Source organism: Aethalodelphis obliquidens, unplaced genomic scaffold, assembly GCF_003676395.1.
Source record: "Aethalodelphis obliquidens isolate GAN/ISIS:26980383/991018 unplaced genomic scaffold, ASM367639v1 scaffold91, whole genome shotgun sequence".
Classification (NCBI taxonomy): domain Eukaryota; kingdom Metazoa; phylum Chordata; class Mammalia; order Artiodactyla; family Delphinidae; genus Aethalodelphis; species Aethalodelphis obliquidens.
The window spans coordinates 1,267,053-1,284,983 of NW_020838035.1; the positions used below are offsets into that span (position 1 = coordinate 1,267,053).

General features: G+C 46.4%; 1 protein-coding gene across 1 annotated transcript in view; it reads right to left on the reverse strand.

Annotated features, from left to right (window-relative positions):
- The window catches only part of DHRSX (dehydrogenase/reductase X-linked), a 202,961-nt gene that overhangs the window by 18,377 nt on the left and 166,653 nt on the right, over positions 1-17,931 (reverse strand). Inside the window, exon 6 of the mRNA XM_027095502.1 lies at positions 7,791-7,998. Coding sequence (XP_026951303.1) covers positions 7,791-7,998 — 208 coding nt within the window. The remainder of the gene's footprint in view (positions 1-7,790; positions 7,999-17,931) is intronic.

The following is a 17,931-nucleotide window of genomic DNA, read 5'->3' on the forward strand; positions in this document are numbered from 1 at the left end:
CATGTCCCTTGAATAAATAATCTTCCATATAACTATGTGCATCTAGGAAGTTATAAATCAACGTGCATTCCACAAATGATATATGCCACATACTCCATATACATGTATGCATGTATATGTACGTGTGTGCAGATATACACAGATATACATGTATCTATTTTTTTGTTTCTCCATTTTCAAAATATTTTTCTCCTATGTTCCAATATCTTTGGTTATAACCATACAATATTACTTTCTTGTATGTTCTTGAAGCAGAAAATACAAAGGAAAAAGTACTGGCAACATACATAACCGATACAAATCAACAGCCAGAAAAAAGAACAGAGATGAATCCAAAACACAAAGGCTAAACACCCCCTAGAAACACGGGGAAGAGGCATTTCCCAGAAGCCAGCGTCCAGATGCCAAATACTCCCACGGACACCGTTCGACCACAAGGATACTGCGGAAAACGCAAATGCAAATTAAAACACAGCAAATGCCATTTCCTGCTCCAGGACTGAAGAGCTCGGCAGTGGACCCAAGCTGGCAAAGACTGAAAAGTCCAACACTTAACGCATATGATGAAGATGTAAACCACTGGGAATTCTCAGTACCTGGACTGTGCACTGGGAAAACCAAATGGAATTCCCAGGAAACGTGAACATGTGAGAGCCTTAAAATGTCACTGCCTGCGATATTCCCTAGAGAAAGTGAGATGTGGAGATCCATGGAGGACCCTTCACGGCAAAGCTGCGGTAACAGGAAAGAACCGGAAAGAACCCAAGTGTCCTTGACCCTGAGAATGGATCTGAACCATGATGTATGTGCAGGGGGACGACTTCACAGGGATGGAAAGCAATAACCTACTTCTACATGCATCAACATGGGCAGATCGCCGACATTTAATACTAAGTGCTTTGGGGTAAACTGACCCCTCAAAAGACATGTTGAAGCCCTAGTCCCTGAACAGGACTGTATTTGGAAATGCGGTCTTTGCAGCCATGAAGGTTCCGAGATGTGGTCCTCCTGGATGAGGCGGCCCTACATCCAAGGGTCCTTCTAAGAGACAGAACAGCAGAGACCCAGACACAGAGGAGAAGCCACGTGAAGACAAGAGGCAGAGACGGGAGGGACGCGGCCACGAGCCCAGGGACGCCTGGAGCCCCCAGAAGCTGGAAGGCAAGGACCCTCCCCTGGAGCCTCTGGAGGGAGCGCGGCCCTGGGACACCTTGACCTCAGGCGTCTGGTCTCCAGGATGGGGGAGGATGGAGGTCTGTGGTTTTAACCCACCTGATTTGTGGTCATTTATTACAACGACCCCAGGAAACAAATTTATGGTGCAAAGAAAGTAAATCACAGACATTACTCTACTTATGTCAGGATGAAAAAATGCAAACTTAAATTTCAGAGACACACCCACGTAATGAGAAACAGGAGAATGGGTAACACCACAGCTGGGATAGGGGTTACGTCTCGGGGGGAGGAAGGAATGTGCCTCTGGAGAAAAGCAGGGCGTGGCAGATGCTGTGATGACGTGTGCTCATTTATTATTGACGTTTAAATATTTTATTCTGATGTGTTCAGAGTTTATAACATTTTTAATAAACCCTATTCAGAATCGAAACAAACATCAGCATTTCAGGAAATAATTAGGAATAAATGCAATAAATATATGGGCATTTATGGAGAATTAATAAGGCACCTCTGAAAAGCTCTAAGATTTTGATCACCAGTTCCCAAGTGTGGCTTTTCCAAGACCAACAAGCAATTCTGCAACTCCAGCTGGGTGTCCTACCATTCAACTCCATTCTGACACATCTACCTGGAGGTAGCCTCAGACCCCACGGGGGAAGGGCTCAGTCCCCCAGGACTACCCCTCCCTCTACCACAATTCCGACGCCAGGTGGTCACCTGTGCCTCGGACCAACCGGCTATAGATGGAAGGTTGCCATGACCCCTCCTGGGGTTCAGTTAATTTGCTAGAATGGCTCGCAGAAGTCAGGAGATATTTTACGCACTAGATCACTGGTTTATTATAATAGCAGATAACTCAGGAAAAGCCAGATGGGACAGATGCAGAGGGTGAGATCTGGGGCGGGGGCAGGGGACCCCCAAACCCTCTCCAGGTTCTCACTTTCCTGGTACCGCCACATGTTCCACGAACTAGGAAACTATTTGAACCCTGACCTTTGGGGGTTTTATGGAGGCTTCATGACACAGGCACCATTGATTAAATTATTGGCCATTGGTGATGGACTCAACGCCCAGCCCCTCTCCCCGCCCCGAGAGGTCAGGGGGTGGGAATGAAAATTCCAACCCTTTAGCTGCTGGTTGGTTTCCCTGGCAACCAGCTACCATCCTTGAGTGAGTTCCAAAGGGCACACCTCACGAACATAACAAGAGACACCTTTCAGGCTCTCAACACCTGGGAAACTCCAAGGGTTTCAGGAGCTCTGTGCCAGAAATGGGGACAGGGACCAAGCACATATATTTCTTATTATACAGCACAGTATCGCAAGCATCGAGAAAGACGTGGTCAAACCCAGAAATGACCTATATTCAGACAGAGAGCAGCTCCGTCTGAAATCCTGAATTAAATCAAACATCCTCCCACCAAGGGGATCAATGTACACATGCAGCTGGTTCAGTTTACTGTATAGTATAAACTAACCCAATCCTGTAAAGCAGCTATACACCAATAAAAAAAAAAATTCCCCCTCCCAAATTAAGTTTTCTTACAATGATTATATCGGTTGTGAAAAGAGGAACACCACCAAAATGTACAAAATATGTGAGCAAATGATTGCACAGGAGACCCCCTCCTCCTACATGCTGCTTTTCTCAATTTGCAGAATCATCTAAAAGGCGGTCTGGAAAGATAATCCATTCAGAGTCAGGAAAGGCAGGACAAGAGGGTGATAGTGTAGATAAGAGTAAATTCGAACAGACGGAAGCCAGGGCAGGTTTCTAGGAAACCCCTTTAGTAAGCGTCACGCTTGGCGGTTTTAGTCATCGTCATGGTGTGCGGTCAGCAGAGAAGGATGGACCCTTGGACACAGGGCTCCCAGTTTGAACAGGAATGAGCACCTGGGGTCCTCCTACATCACCCCCTGCGGACATCACCTAGGCTAAGGATTCAGTTGTTGCCACAGGTAAAAATACTGGAGGGGAATTTCTCATCACGTCAGCCCAGAAACCATGAAAGTTCAACAACAGAACAATTTACAACAAGAAAAAAAAAAATGTTAACCCCTTGACTCATTCTGGCAAAAAGTACTTTCTCTAAGACCGAAGGCACAAGAATTCATCGTGGAAGATGAAACAAGTGATTATGTCCCTAATATACAGAGAAGCTTTTTCTGCATCATCACCTCCCCTCCGCCACGCGCGCGCACACGCACGCACGCACGCGCACACACACACACACAGATAAGTGTCCCCACGGGACAAGAACCAACAATTCGCACAAGTTGTCACATGCACAAAGGGAAATTCGATTTTGAACGGAACCACGAAGGGGAACTGGGTGATTCAGGAGAGCTGGGTTTTGACGGCCTGCTGACGAAGATGTAATTACAGCTGGTGCTGGCTGCATGCTGCGGCCCGGCTGTAACTGTTAATTCATACTTGTCAGAATCTGAGTTCCACGGGTGGTCCCAAAAGGCTGCCCTGAGGAGAGCCCAGAGGTGGAGAACTCAGGGCGACCGCTGTCATTTACGGCTTGCACCCTCCCCTCCAGGGCTCTGGCGATCACCGTTTCTAATCTCTGTGACCCCGTGGTGAGGAAGAAATGAACGTGGTCCACCCACCAAGACTGTGAAAGCCGGTCAGCACCTCCCACTGAAAGGTGGTGGTCAGAGGAAAGAAAGACGTAACCCTAGTAAGAAGCCAGACACCGTCCTGTAAACACACCATCTCGCTGCTAACGGGGAAGAAAACGCAGGGTTAAACGGGACCACATACGGTCTGGGGGCAAAACACTAGAAAACTATCAGCAGAAATGTGCTGTGGGAATTTGGGTACTACATTGTACATGTGCACAGCCTCCAGATAAACAAACTCGCTTTTAAAAATTTATCCTAAAAGAATAATCACTCCAAAGACCTAAACAGACATGTCTCCAAAGAAGACAGACAGACGGCCAACAGGCACATGAAAAGATGCTCAACATCACTAATTATTAGAGAAATGCAAATCAAAACTACAATGAGGTATCACCTCACACCAGTCAGAATGGCCATCATTAAAAAGTCTACCAACAATAAATGCTGGAGAGGGTGTGGAGAAGAGGGAACCCTCCCGCACTGTTGGTGGGAATGTAAATTGGTGCAGCCACTATGGAGAACAGTATGCAGGTTCCTTAACAAACTAAAAATAGAGCTACCGTATGATCCAGCAATCCCAAATATCTGGAGAAAACTCTAATTCAAAAAGACACATGCACCCCAATGTTCACTGCAGCACTACACCCAATAGCCAAGACATGGAAGCCACCTAAGTGTCCATCGACAGAGGAATGGATAAAGAAGATGTGGTCCAGATATACAATGGAATATGACTCAGCCATAAAAAAGAATGAAATAATGCCATTGGCAGCAACATGGATGCAACTAGAGATTATCATACTAAGTGAAGTAAGGCGGACAAAGACACATACCATATGATATCATTTATATGTGGAATCTAATTTTTTTTAAATGATACAAATGAACTTATTTATGAAACAGACTCAGACATACAAAACAAACTCATGGTCACCAAGGTGGAAAGGGGGAGAGGGACAAATTAGGATTTGGGAATTAACAGATACACACTCCTATATATAAAATAGATAATCAACAAGGACCTACTGTAGAGCACAGGGAACTATATTCACTACCTTGTAATAACCTATAATGGAAAAGAATCTGAAAAAGAATATCTCTCTCTATATATATAAAATATATACATATAACTGAATCATTTTGCTGTACACCTGAAACTAACACAACGTTGTAAATCAACTACACTTCAATAAAAAGCAAAAAAAAAAAATACAAAAATAAAAAACAATGTATAAAGAAAAGCAAGAAATACTCACAGAAACACCAACGTGTCTGGGGGCACGGGCCCTCCTTGGGCAGGTGGGTAATTTCATCTCTATGCTTCCAGTGGGGACAGTAAAATAACGACAACCATGGCCTCTATGGGCCTCACTGGGTTACTTGGGGATTAACTGTATATAAAGGAATTATTTTTAGCTTGTAGCTCAGAGGGCGACAGACTGGATGTTAATTTTTCTTATGATTTTTGCACATATCAGGGTAAAACCGATCACAACCTAACTGCACCAGAAAGGAAGTTTGATCAAGAAAGAGATACCCCAAACGGCAATGCAGGGGGAGAGGATTAAGAGGTCCAGGCGATTAGGCATAAAATAGCTCCAAGGATATCGTGTACAACACCGGGAATAGAGATGATAGTTTCTAATAACTATAAATGGAGTCAAATGTTAAAAAAACAACCCAGAGACCCGTGCATACTAGATTGTCAGGGCTCACTCCACGTGGGCAAAATGGAGCAGGAGGGACACCGAAACAGAAACACGGGGAACCTTTAATCGGAGGGACTCGAGGGGCCTGGCGTTCAGCATTTCTCACTTCGGCATCATGTGAGCCATGGTCGTGGCGGCAGGCACGTGTCACCAAGCCTTCTGTGTGTCCCCAGCTCCTACTTCCCGGCCTCACCCCCTGTGGTCTGGTTCACGTGTACTGTGAGCCCGCCCTTCGCCCCGGCATCCGGCCATGGCTGTGCTGTGCCCTGGGTGTCCGATGCCCCGTGGAGAGGGGTCTGCTGAGGTCCAGCGGGACCCAGATGAGTCCTCCAAGCGGCCTTTGGTGGGACCGAGACTGACATGTCCACACGGCTGGATATAAAATAGAGAACCAACAAGGCCCTACTGTAGAGCACAGGGAACTCTACTCACTGTCTTACAATAACCTATAATGTCATGGATGGATCGAGAGATTCTCATACGGAGTGAAGTAACTCAGAGACAAATACCGTGTGGTATCACTTATATGTGCAATCCAAAAAAAGATGACAAATGCAGGGGACACGGGTTCGAGCCCTGGTCTGGGAAGATCCCACGTGCCACGGAGCAACTAGGCCGGTGAGCCACAACTACTGAGCCTGCGCGTCTGGAGCCTGTGCTCCGCAACAAGAGAGGCCGCGATAGCGAGAGGCCCGCGCACCGCGATGAAGAGTGGCCCCCGCTCGCCAGAACCAGAGAAAGGCCTCGCACAGAAACGAAGACCCAACACAGCCAAGAATAAATAAATAAATTAATTAAAATAATAGAGAAACATGGGTCTTAATGAGATGCTAAATATGAAAATGGTGTATATGTTTTATATTCTGCAACTTTTTTTTTAGTTAGGAACCAATAACAATTGCTTACCTAATCTAGGTATTTGCAATGAAACCATGAGTTGCACGTCAGACACCTACCTATTCATTTCCTTCTGCATTAAAAGTTATCAGTAAATCAGGGATACTTAGAAGGTTTTAATAAGTCATCTTCCTTTATTTCAAAAGCTTGGACTTTGTAATGTACTTGTTATCATAAAATACCTGACAACTGGTCTGTCTCATTTGGATGTTGCAAGAATAAAATTAAGATAATATTCAAAAAAAAGATGACACAAATGAACTTAATTACAAAACAGAAACAGACTGACAGGCTTAGAGAACAAACTTACGGTTATGGGGGGAAGGGTCAGAAGGAGGGATAGATTGGGAGTTTGCGGTTAGCAGATGCAAACTCTCACAGGTAGAATGGATAACCAACAAGGACCTGCCGGAGAGCACAGGGAACTCTACTCAATATTCTGTAACAACCGAAATGGGAACAGATCTGAGAGAGTGGACACGTGTATACGCGTAACTGAATCGCTGTGCTGTACCCCTGAAGCTTACACCGCACGGTTCATCAACTGTACGCCAACAGAAAATAATAAGAGAAGCAAAGCGCTGTCCAAGGAGACACCGCGCGCAGGGCGGCACAGACACAAGCAGGAAGCACACGCGATTAATCCCGAACCGGAGGGAGGCTGGAGGGGAAGACACACGGCTTTCACTTCTCGAGGCAGACGGGTGTGCTTCCAACGCCCTTCAAGAGTGTGCAAACCAGGGCTTCCCTGGTGGCGCAGTGGTTGAGAGTCCGCCTGCCGATGCAGGGGACGCGGGTTCGTGCCCCGGTCCGGGAAGATCCCACATGCCGCGGAGCGGCTGGGCCCGTGAGCCATGGCCGCTGAGCCTGCGCGTCCGGAGCCTGTGCTCCTTAACGGGAGAGGCCACAACAGTGAGAGGCCCGCGTACCGCAAAAAAAAAAAAAAAAAAAAAAAAAGTGTGCAAACCAGGGCCAGGGAGAGCCCAGAAGGACAACCCCAGATGCCGCCTACTCTTTCAAGACATGACCCTCTGAGATCCATCAGCCCCGAGTCAGACACGCTCGCTAATGACCAGGGTCCTTGGGAGCAAATGCAAGCCCGCCGCCGGCCTCTGACCGAAATCGATTTTTCTCCTTTCCAGCAACAACAAGAACAAAAAAATGCCACGTGGATACACAGGGGAGGGTTCTGCCTCGGTGCTCATCTCGGCAATGGGACCACGGGCTCCCAGGCCACGAGGATTCTCATCGTCCTGAGGACCGCCCCCCCGCCCGGGCACGAGTACAGAAAGCCCAGCCCCTTCGGGAAACCAAACTCCGCCCACGTGGGCTCGGAGCACACAAGCCACCGCGACACACCCGACCACCGCAGCCTTACCTTGAATAGGCACCAGCCGAACAGCTTCTTAATGAGCCGTGTGCCCCAGAAGACGTGTCTATACAGGTCGGTGTCCACCACGCCGGGGTCGGCCACGTTGGCGGTCACGGCGCTGCCCGTGGCCTCCAGCAGCGCCTGCAGGCGGTAGGTGAACAGCACGAGGGCCAGCTTGCTCTGGGCGTACGCCGCGTGCGCCGAGTAGCTGCTGCTGCGGAAGCAAAGCGGGAGAGGGTGTGAAACGCAGGCGTCTGGCCCCGCTTCTCCCTCGCCCGGCCGGGGAGCCAATCTCCAGCTACAGGCTGAGGGCAGCTGCACACGCACCTGAGTTCAAGCGTCTTACGAGAATCGTCTCCATCTCTGAGAACTGACTGCGTTTTGCTCTCCTTCGAACGCTCAGCGCTCGGGAAACAGGCCCTGACGCGTGTCCCACTCGGACGCAGCCTGTCCATCTTAGCTTCCTGTCGTTGCAGATCATGTTATGGGGGGCACAACGTGTTGACAACCCGGGACGCCTCTCTGGCAAAACACATCGTTTCTCATTCCTTAGGGCTTAGTCACTTTCTTCAGGCCCACAGCTCCTTTTCCTGAGTTTTACGGGATATGAATACAGCCCCACCTGAGTTCCTTCTTCCGGTGGGATGTGCCCCATATTCTATGTTACTTTCACTCTTTCAACCTCAGAGGTGTCTCCTAAGTTGGGAGAAAATCCATCCATGGAATTCGCCCTCGTGGGAGTTTCACACAAAGATGAAAAGAAGGAAATCAGAGTCGTCGCGTGAAACGCGGAGAAAACACGCTTTGGAATTCAACGGACAAAGGCTCTTCCTAAATAGGAATTAAAAATTGCAATAAATGGGGACTTCCCTGGTGGCGCAGTGGTTAAGAATCCACCTGCCAACGCAGGGGACACGGGTTTGAGCTCTGGTCCGGGAAGATCCCACATGTCGCGGAGCAACTAAGCCCGTGCACCACAACTACTGAGCCTGCAGGCCACAACTACTGAGCCTGCGCTCTAGAGCCTGCGAGCCACAACTACTGAGCCTGCATGCCACGACTACTGAAGCCCTAGAGCCTGTGCTTCTCAACAAGAGAAGCCACTGCAATGAGAAGCCCGTGCACCGCAACAAAAAGTAGCCCCTGCTCGCTGCAACTAGAGAAAGCCCGCGTGCAGCAACGAGGACCCAACGCAGCCAAAAAAAAAAAAAAAAAAAAAAGATTGCAATAAACGAACTAACTTGACTAAATGATTCAGAAAAGCGAACTGAGAAAATGTGACCAAGGAAAGCACAGAAGGGGAAAAAAATAATAAAAGGAAAAGGGAAATGTTAGAACGTAGAAAACAGGACAAGAAAGGGTATCAGGAATCGAGCCTCGTACGCTTAGTTGCCACGTGAGACTTTCTGAAAAACCTCAACTCTATAAATTGCACACATGGGCGCTTGTCTGTTCCTATGTGACAACCACATCAACCCCTTTTCGGACTGATTTCCGGCCTCCTGCTGTTTCCTGGGTAGCATCTTTCTTCCTCATCAGCACGTCCCCACCGTGTGCCCATCACACAGCCCCTCGTCACAACAGGCCACAGGCAAACTCGGAGGTTTGGCCTCGGGTCCATGCAGTTTAAGCTGAAAAGAAGCCCCACGTCTTTTGTCTGAAAGATGACTCAGAACAAGTCAGCCAAGGGTGACACCGGACAAGCTGGCCGCAGGGCGTCGGCCAAAGGAATTCCAAACAGGTCTTTTGTTGGAGGGAGGAATTAAGACAAAAATATAGCGCAGTTCTGAGCACAGACGCCCTCCTCTGATCCACGACAACCTCCCAATTATCGTCAAGATACTTGTTTTGGGCAGTTTCCTCCTGTCTCTTCCCCCCAGAAGAGGAGAGAGCTCCAGGAAAGAGGGAGTTATTAAGTGGGGGGAGAGAAAGGCTGAACTTTCACCTTGGAATTGGGCCATTTCGACCTCACGTGCACGCGTCTGCTCCTGAATTACCAGGGCTGTTTGGGAGGGAACAGGAACCCCGAATTTAGAAAGAAGAGAGGGAACCATAAATGTGCACATTCCTCAAGGGTCAACTGACAAGTGATGTAACTGTAGTTTCCTACGGTAGCATGGAGAAGAGAGAACGGAAATTCTCGAAATATACTATGTGGCTGGGAAAGTCAATACATTTCTCTACAGGAGGAAAAAAAAAATCAATAGTACAAGTCATTTCAGGAGAGGTTCCCTGGTGGATTTAAAGATAAACAAACAACCACAGTAGAACTGGAAAAGAATCAAAGTCGATACACAAGAGGACATGATTCCCCATGAAAGTTTATAAATAAAGCCCGGAGGAACGGCAGAGACACTTGGTGTTTAAAAAATGAAGAGACTGTTGCAATTTTAACAGACAGAAGGCAGCTGAAAGGGAGAATCAATCCACAAACTTAAGCAGAGGTAGAAGAAATTCATGAAATGTCTGCATGGCTTGATTCGAAACATAAGATTTTTAATACGTTGCTTTTGTAGCGAATGGTGTCAAAAGGTAGAACGGAAACCATAAAAATATATCTTTGTTTTCAATAGATAATAATCTGTTGATGTAACTACTTCATAACGAATGTGAAAGTCGATCTGAAACAAAAGTAGAGACAGTCTTGCGGTAGGCTTTTTGTCGGGGAGGAAAAATTTTTCTCCTGTACTTTTGTGTTCCGTACCGGAGGCGTGCAAATTAGACCACCAAGTGTCAGATTCAAGAGAGAAGGTACCAATATTACTTCTAACTTTACACGTATGGGGAACTCATAGAAAAGAAGAGAAAACCCCAAAGAGTTGGGAAGTCCTCATTTCTCACAAGTTTCTGCTTTTAGTCAGATAAGGGAGGCTCCCGAAAGGCACCCTTCTGCACCTGTTGCTTCTCCAGAAGCTCAAAATAACCTGTATGTCAAAGTGGCATATTTTGAGTTGGCATACTCAGACCCCCATCACTTTCTCTACCTTACAGACAAGAGAAGGAAAGGTGAAAAATGATATTTTGAACACAACATATGCAAACCTGTGTACTGAATCAAAGACTCGATAATCCTCAAAGGGGTTCTTGATTAAAAACTAGGAAAACATTACTTAGAGATGGGAAATCCTGTTCCTAAATTGAAGCAGCATGGCTTTCTGGTTGGGAAGAGGACACTGGATTTTTGGATACCCGTGCTTCATGTAAGCAGTATGTGACATTTACAAGATTGAGGACTGTACCTGGTCTCCACCTGGCATTGATCTGACAGCCGACCTACACCCACTGAAGAAGTTACACTGAGCCACCTGAGACCAGGTGCTAAGTGCACAGGGTCCGCTAGTGCCCCCGTGCTCAGCAGGATGCCAGGAATGTAGCAGGTCATACATTGCCGCTAAGCAAATGAGGTTTTCAAGTTCTCATCAAAGACAAAACTACTATAGCCTATGACAATAAATGCACACCCACATATTTCTACTTTTTAAAATATACACACGTAAAATCTACATTTTAATAAAGTATTGTAGGGGGGGAAATCTTTTCCCTCTATCCTCTTAGGTTCTGTCCTGGGGCCTGCAAATCAAACTGTTAAAGGACAGTTTAACAAGAGAAAACAGTTTAAATTACATACATACATATAGGGATTCCCAAAATGATGTGATTCAAGGAGGTGGCCAGATGATAGAGGCTTATCTACCATCTTAGGGTAAACAAAGGAAAAGGGGTTTTGGGATTCTGGGTGGAGGAGGCAGGTTATGGGAAGGGAAGAAATGTGTGTATATAAATAAGGACCGTCTTGTTATGCAAATAAGAGTCTCTGGGGTGAAAAGAGTCATCTCCAGGAGTAGCCCTCTCCCTGGAATGGAGACATTACTACAAATGGAAAATCCCTGGATAAATGTAAATTTCCTTTACAAAACAGTAAATTGATACTGTATTTTTTAGACAGTTGGGGGCGGTGGCGGAGGGAAGTAAAGAGCGTTTCCTGGGTCTGCTTGTTCTCAACTGCCTTTAGCTCAAAAGATCGCATGTATCAAAGAGGTACGTGTGGGGCTAGCGGGTCCTAGTCCCCTTCAGTAGGACCAAAGGTATACCTTGGGAGAACTTTTTAAGGATAATATTAATTTTTCATTATTATAAAAGAAATATATATTGGTTGTAAAAAAATGAGAAAGCTCAAAGAAGAATGGAAAATCAATTCCATAGTGATGTCAGTGTTCCCCTCCACCAAGAAATGGCCATTGATCACACTGCCTGAGTGAGTATATTTGTACAGACACATATATGTATATGAACTGTGTACATGAATGTGTGCAATCACACATATGTATATGAATGTGTGTATACGTATGTGTAATCACACATATGTATATGCACTCATATATACATATATGTGTCTATATACTCATATATACATAGATGTATCTGTGTCTACATATATACTCATATATATACATGTCTATATATATACTCATATATACATGTGTCTCTATATGTGTGTATACATATTCATATATACACATTTGTGTCTATATGTGTGTCTATATATATATATATATATATACACCCATTTACATATATGTGTGTGTGTATATATATATATGTTTGTGTGCGTGTATTCCATCCTATCTTAAACATGGCTTTCCTCACTGGCTTTCCACCATCTTTGACCTACACCGTATTAATCCTATGCTTTGATGTTCCAACTACTTCCACACGAGTGGTCAAGGTTACTTCTGCACACTGCTCTCTACTGCCCACAAGTAAACTACCGCCCACCTGTCCTAGAAAACCATTTCGCATTAAGTGTCTCACGAGGAGTCCGTTTCCTGAACTCCCTCAATCCCATAAGAAATCATGCCTATGACTATGGGATTTCTAAGACAATATCTTGAAAACCATTAATTCACTGAGCTTTCTTGTTGAAGGAAAACCCCAGGGAAACACACATGACCCTGAATGTGGATATGATTAAGGGCATCTGAGGTCTGTGTTTTCAGCGTGTTATAGAAAACATTATTCTCCTCTTGCCGTTGGAGATCAGAAAAAACCAACCGGCCTGGACAGCTTATTATAAGAAAGGAGCTCTTCATTGATTACCTTGACGGACACCGTGCCATATGTGTGTGTGTGTGTGTGTGTGATGGCTCAGTCCCACTCCAGTAAGACAACTGACTGTGTGATGCTCACTTCACATGAGTAAGTCCCATTTGCTTCCCTTGAAAGTTCAATTCTGAGACAGTAACCCATGAGCACATGGCAAACACGATTATGGAAACTCCACGTACTACCCATAACCTAGTTTCCAGCTGGCGCGTTTTGGATGCTGGCCGAGCCTGGTAACGATCAGTCTGCAAGCAGGACCCGTAGCCAGCACGTCGGCAAGTCAATAATCCCTCAGCTCCAAACGGAAGTTCTCCCTTGACAAGACGAACAACTGCCTTGCATTCTGCCTTGGTGTCCTAGGTTTAACACGACGGAGGAAGATGGAAAGAGAGACCACCCACCAGGACCTCTGAAAGTATCGTCAGCTAAGAGGAGTCTGTCCTTCCACAAAGGGAAGTCGGCAGAGACAGCCCGGGATGCGGCAGGGCCGCCTGTGAATTCCAGCCTCATCCAAACACCTGCTACAGTTGGTCACAGAAGCACGGCAAGGGTGCCGGCTGCCTGTAAGGGGTCCCAGGACACACACTGAACATGCTAAATGTTTAGTGAAAACCACATCAATGCAGGACAGCATATTTATAACATGACATCTCACCACAGAGGTGCCACAACCAACGATATACGAGGATGTGAAGACGCACTTATGAATAAAAGAGTGAAAAACTGCCCCAAAGTTAAGTTTGGGAAACTCAAACCAAGACAGCTATTTTCACAAGACAGGGCCATGCCCATAGCGTGTCAATGATTCCTGTGTCTCCAAAGCAAGGTCAGGCCGAAATAACGTGAGCCTTAAAAGGTTATGCTGGGGCTTCCCTGGTGGCGCAGTGGTTGGGAGTCCGCCTGCCGATGCAGGGGACGCGGGTTCGTGCCCCGGTCCGGGAAGATCCCACATGCCGCGGAGCGGCTGGGCCCGTGAGCCGTGGCCGCTGAGCCTGCGGGTCCGGAGCCTGTGCTCCGCAACGGGAGAGCCCACAGCAGTGAGAGGCCCGCGTACCGCAAAAAAAAAAAAAAAAAAAAAAAAATGGTTAAGGATCTATCCATTGGAGAGGGACAAATGGTGTGTGCTGTGGGCTGAATTGTTTTCCCCCTCTTCCCATAACAGAAGAGGTTATGCTGTGGAGTCCTAACCCCCAGAACCTCAGGATACAACCTTCCTTGGAAATAGGGTCTTTACAGAGGTGATCAAGTCAAAATGAGGTTGTTTGGGTGGGCTGCAATCCAATATGACTCGTGCCATAAAGCAAACTCCAGAAGCTGGAGAGAAGCCTGGAGGAGACGGAGCCTGGGTGGGTTCCTCCCAGGGCCTCCACGAGGGACCCACCCTGCCTAACCAGCCAACCTTGATCGTGGACTTCCAGTCTCCAGGACTGTGAGACAATAACTTTCCGTTGTTCTAAGGAACCCAAATTTCTGGTCCTTTGTCATGGCCGCCCCAGGAAACTCATACAGTAACCACTGTTTTACAAAAGCAAAAGTTACTTGGGAACTGGCGGTCCAGTGGTTAGCACTTCACACTTTCATTGCGTGGTCTGAGTATGATCCCTGGTCAGGGAGCTAAGATCCCGCAAGCCACACGGTGTGGCCAAGAAAGAAAAAAGAAGAAGTTACTTGGTACAAACCATAAAAATGTGGACTTCGCTGATTTACTCCACTGAAGAATAGAGAAGAGAGAAAGCCAAGAAAAATAAGGAGACTTTTCTACGTTCAGAGGAAGTAAGCCCATAAGATGTGAGTTTCTTGTGGGGAGAGGAAGCCATGAGAAGAGTGTGCTTGTGAGGAACCCTATGAAAGTCCCCTCTGAGCTCTGGTCTGTAGCTGCACCTCTGTGGACAGAGCCACAAGACCCAGGGACACGCAATACTTGAACCCAAAGAAGCACCTTGGCTGGTGACACAGCACGTAGCCTAATCCTGCATCCAAAGCGTTCTGTTAACTTTGCCACTAAGAGCAAATCTTAATCTCTTGATCTCTTCCGAGGTCAAGAGTCAAGACGGGGGACTCGCTTTGGTTTGGGTCCAAGGAGAGGAGGTAGCAGGGTACCATTTTCCTAGCCGAGGGCAGCCCAGGAAACAGCTGCCTGCATTAAGAGGGGAGGGTCCAAGGACAAGCAGGACGAGCTGTCCCCGGGAGAGGTGCAGAGGGGTCTTCCCGTGCGGCCACCCTCAGGGCTGGCACAAAGCTGGGGCACCTCTGACGCGACCCCCGCAGAGGGTCCCTTGGGTCCCGAGGTGCCCATGGGTGCAGGAGGCTGAGCACGGAGACAAGTCAGGGTGCAGGGTGGGTAGACGACCGACACCACAGCGCATCACCTACAGAATGCCTTGCCCACATCTGTGCCCCTGACGGTTCATTTCACGTGTCCACGCTCCAGTGTTTGGTCCAGTGCCAGTCTAGATGGTGCCAGGAAGTTATTTTTCAGAGGAGATGAACCATGAAACCAGTAGCCTGCGTGTAAAGCAGGTGAGCCTCGGCCATGTGGGTGGGCCTCGTCCTATCAGGTGAAGGCATTCAGGGGACAAGAATGAGGTTCCCCCAAAAGAAGAAGGGATTTGGCCTCAAACACCGTAGCATAGAAATGCTACCTAAGTCACCTAGTCTTTAGGTTCAAGACTACAAACGTCACCGCTTCCCTGAATCTCTGGCCTGCTGGTCAACCTTGTCAGCTCCTCCAAGCACGGGAGGTAGTTTCTGAAAACAAGTCCAACTCTAGTGGGGAGCGGGAAGGGGGAGGGGCAATATAAGGGGAGGGGTACTATAGGGGGAGGGAAGTAAGAGATATGAACTATTATGTATAAAATAAGCTCCAAGGGGACTTCCCTGGCAGTCCAGTGGTTAAGACTGTGCTTCAGCTGCAGGGGGTGTGGGTTCAATTCCTGGTCAGAGAAGCAGGATCCCACAAGCCACACGGTGTGGCCAAAAAAAAAGAATTTAAAAAATATAAAATAAGCTACAAGGATATACTGTACAGCACAGGGAATATAGCCAATATTTTACAATAACTGTAAAGGGAATAGAACCTTAAATTGTGACTCACTCTGTTGTACACCTGCAACTTATATAAATTATATAATATCTGTGGCAAGTTTTAAAAAAGATGCAACAGAGCTTTGTGCAGTTGATACCTTTAAAGAAAAGTCAGTCTCTCCCTCTCACATATATGTAAATTATAACTATACATATAATTATAATTGCATAATTACATAAATATTGCAGATATATTTTATATCATGTACATATTATATATAATTAACTATTATAGATATACAAGTATTAAATAAATTCAATATAATTTTTTTATTTAAATAGTATATAGCTTTTTCACCTTCTTCCCACTAAATATAACTTTTTTTTTTTTTTAACCAAGCTGTCCACTACATCACGAGTCTTGTTCACTGACTACAATTTTCCCGAGATTCCGCCCATCTCTTCCACTGGAATTTCTTCTGTAGGAGGAGGGACTGAGTGCGGCCGGGCAGAGGGGACAAGCCCTCTCGTGTGTAACAACCCACCTGGGTTTGGAACATTTTATGCTTTTACAAGTGATTTATGCTTGACAAGAACGCTCCTTACCCAAGCCAGCAAATCAATCTTGGCAATTAACCGTCATCACCAGCGGTGTCTACATCAGGTGCGAGCCAAGAATTCACTCTTTTTTTTTTTTTTTTACCCGGAAAGGCAGCATGTTTTTAACCCAAGTGGTTCTCAAATGTCAGCATGCATTAAGAGCCCCTCAGAGGGCGTGTTAAACTTCCCAATGCCTGGCCGCACACCCTGAGTTTGGTTTGTTTTGTTTTGAACACGGTTTTAACATTTTAACAGTCTATTGTCAAGCCTTTAAAATAGAACAAGCGTGAGTTGGGCTCTTTTGGTTTTTTTAAAGGTAATTTTCTGTATGTTTATTATAGAATGAAAAGGCTGTATGTGGCCTGGTCTCAAGTGAAATATACACTATAAGGTATATATAAGATTTACCTGGAGGGGGCAGGTTGCTAGGAAATACCCTTTTATTGTCTTTTTAAACAATTTTGATGGCAGTACAGTTGCTTTACAACGTTTAGTTTCTGCTGTACAGCAAAGTGAATCAGCTGTACGTATACCTATGTCCCCTCTTTTTTGGATTTCCTTCCCATTCAGGTCACCTCAGAGCAGTGAGGAGAGTTCCCTGTGCTATACGGCAGGTTCTCCTTAGTTATCTATTTTATACATAGTAAGATTTACAGTATTGTGGTAGTTTCAGGTGTACGACAAAGCGATTCAGTTATATATATGCGTATACATGTGTGTGTGTATACGTACATATATTTTGTCAGATTGTTTTCCCACCCTCAGAGTTTTGATTTCACAAGTGGTGGCTGTGTGGTCTGAGCATCTACCTGTATCATCCATCACTTCTCAGGTGATACAGATGCTGTTGCTCTGGGGACCCCACCTTGAAAACCACGGTCCTAAACGGTCTCATCCCCTTTGGATAACCATTTAGGGAAAAAAATGATAACAACGAGATGCCTTTGATGTGATTCGACATAGGAAAACGTAAACAAATACAGGAGGGCAGTTATCACCGCTTCCTGACACACTCACTCCTGCGGGCCATGAGATTACTTCTCTACAAATGTCAGAGTTTTGTGCGATGCCATAAAAAGCTTCATTTTAGAAAAAGGAAGCTATGGGTGCACACATCTGCGTTCTCTTGCATATTTCTACACCCGTATTCAAAGGAGAAAAAGACAACGATATTCCTGAAAGAAGCGCCCCACCCCGTACACGGGTCCCCTTGTCACGATGCTGGGTTTTTTTTTTTTTTTTTTTCAGTACACGGGCCTCTCACTGTTGCAGCCTCTCCCATTGCGGAGCACAGGCTCCGGACGCACAGGCTCAGCGGCCATGGCTCACGGGCCCAGCCGCTCCGCGGCATGTGGGATCATCCCGGACCGGGGCACGAACCCGTGTCCCCTGCATCGGCAGGCGGACTCTCAACCACTGC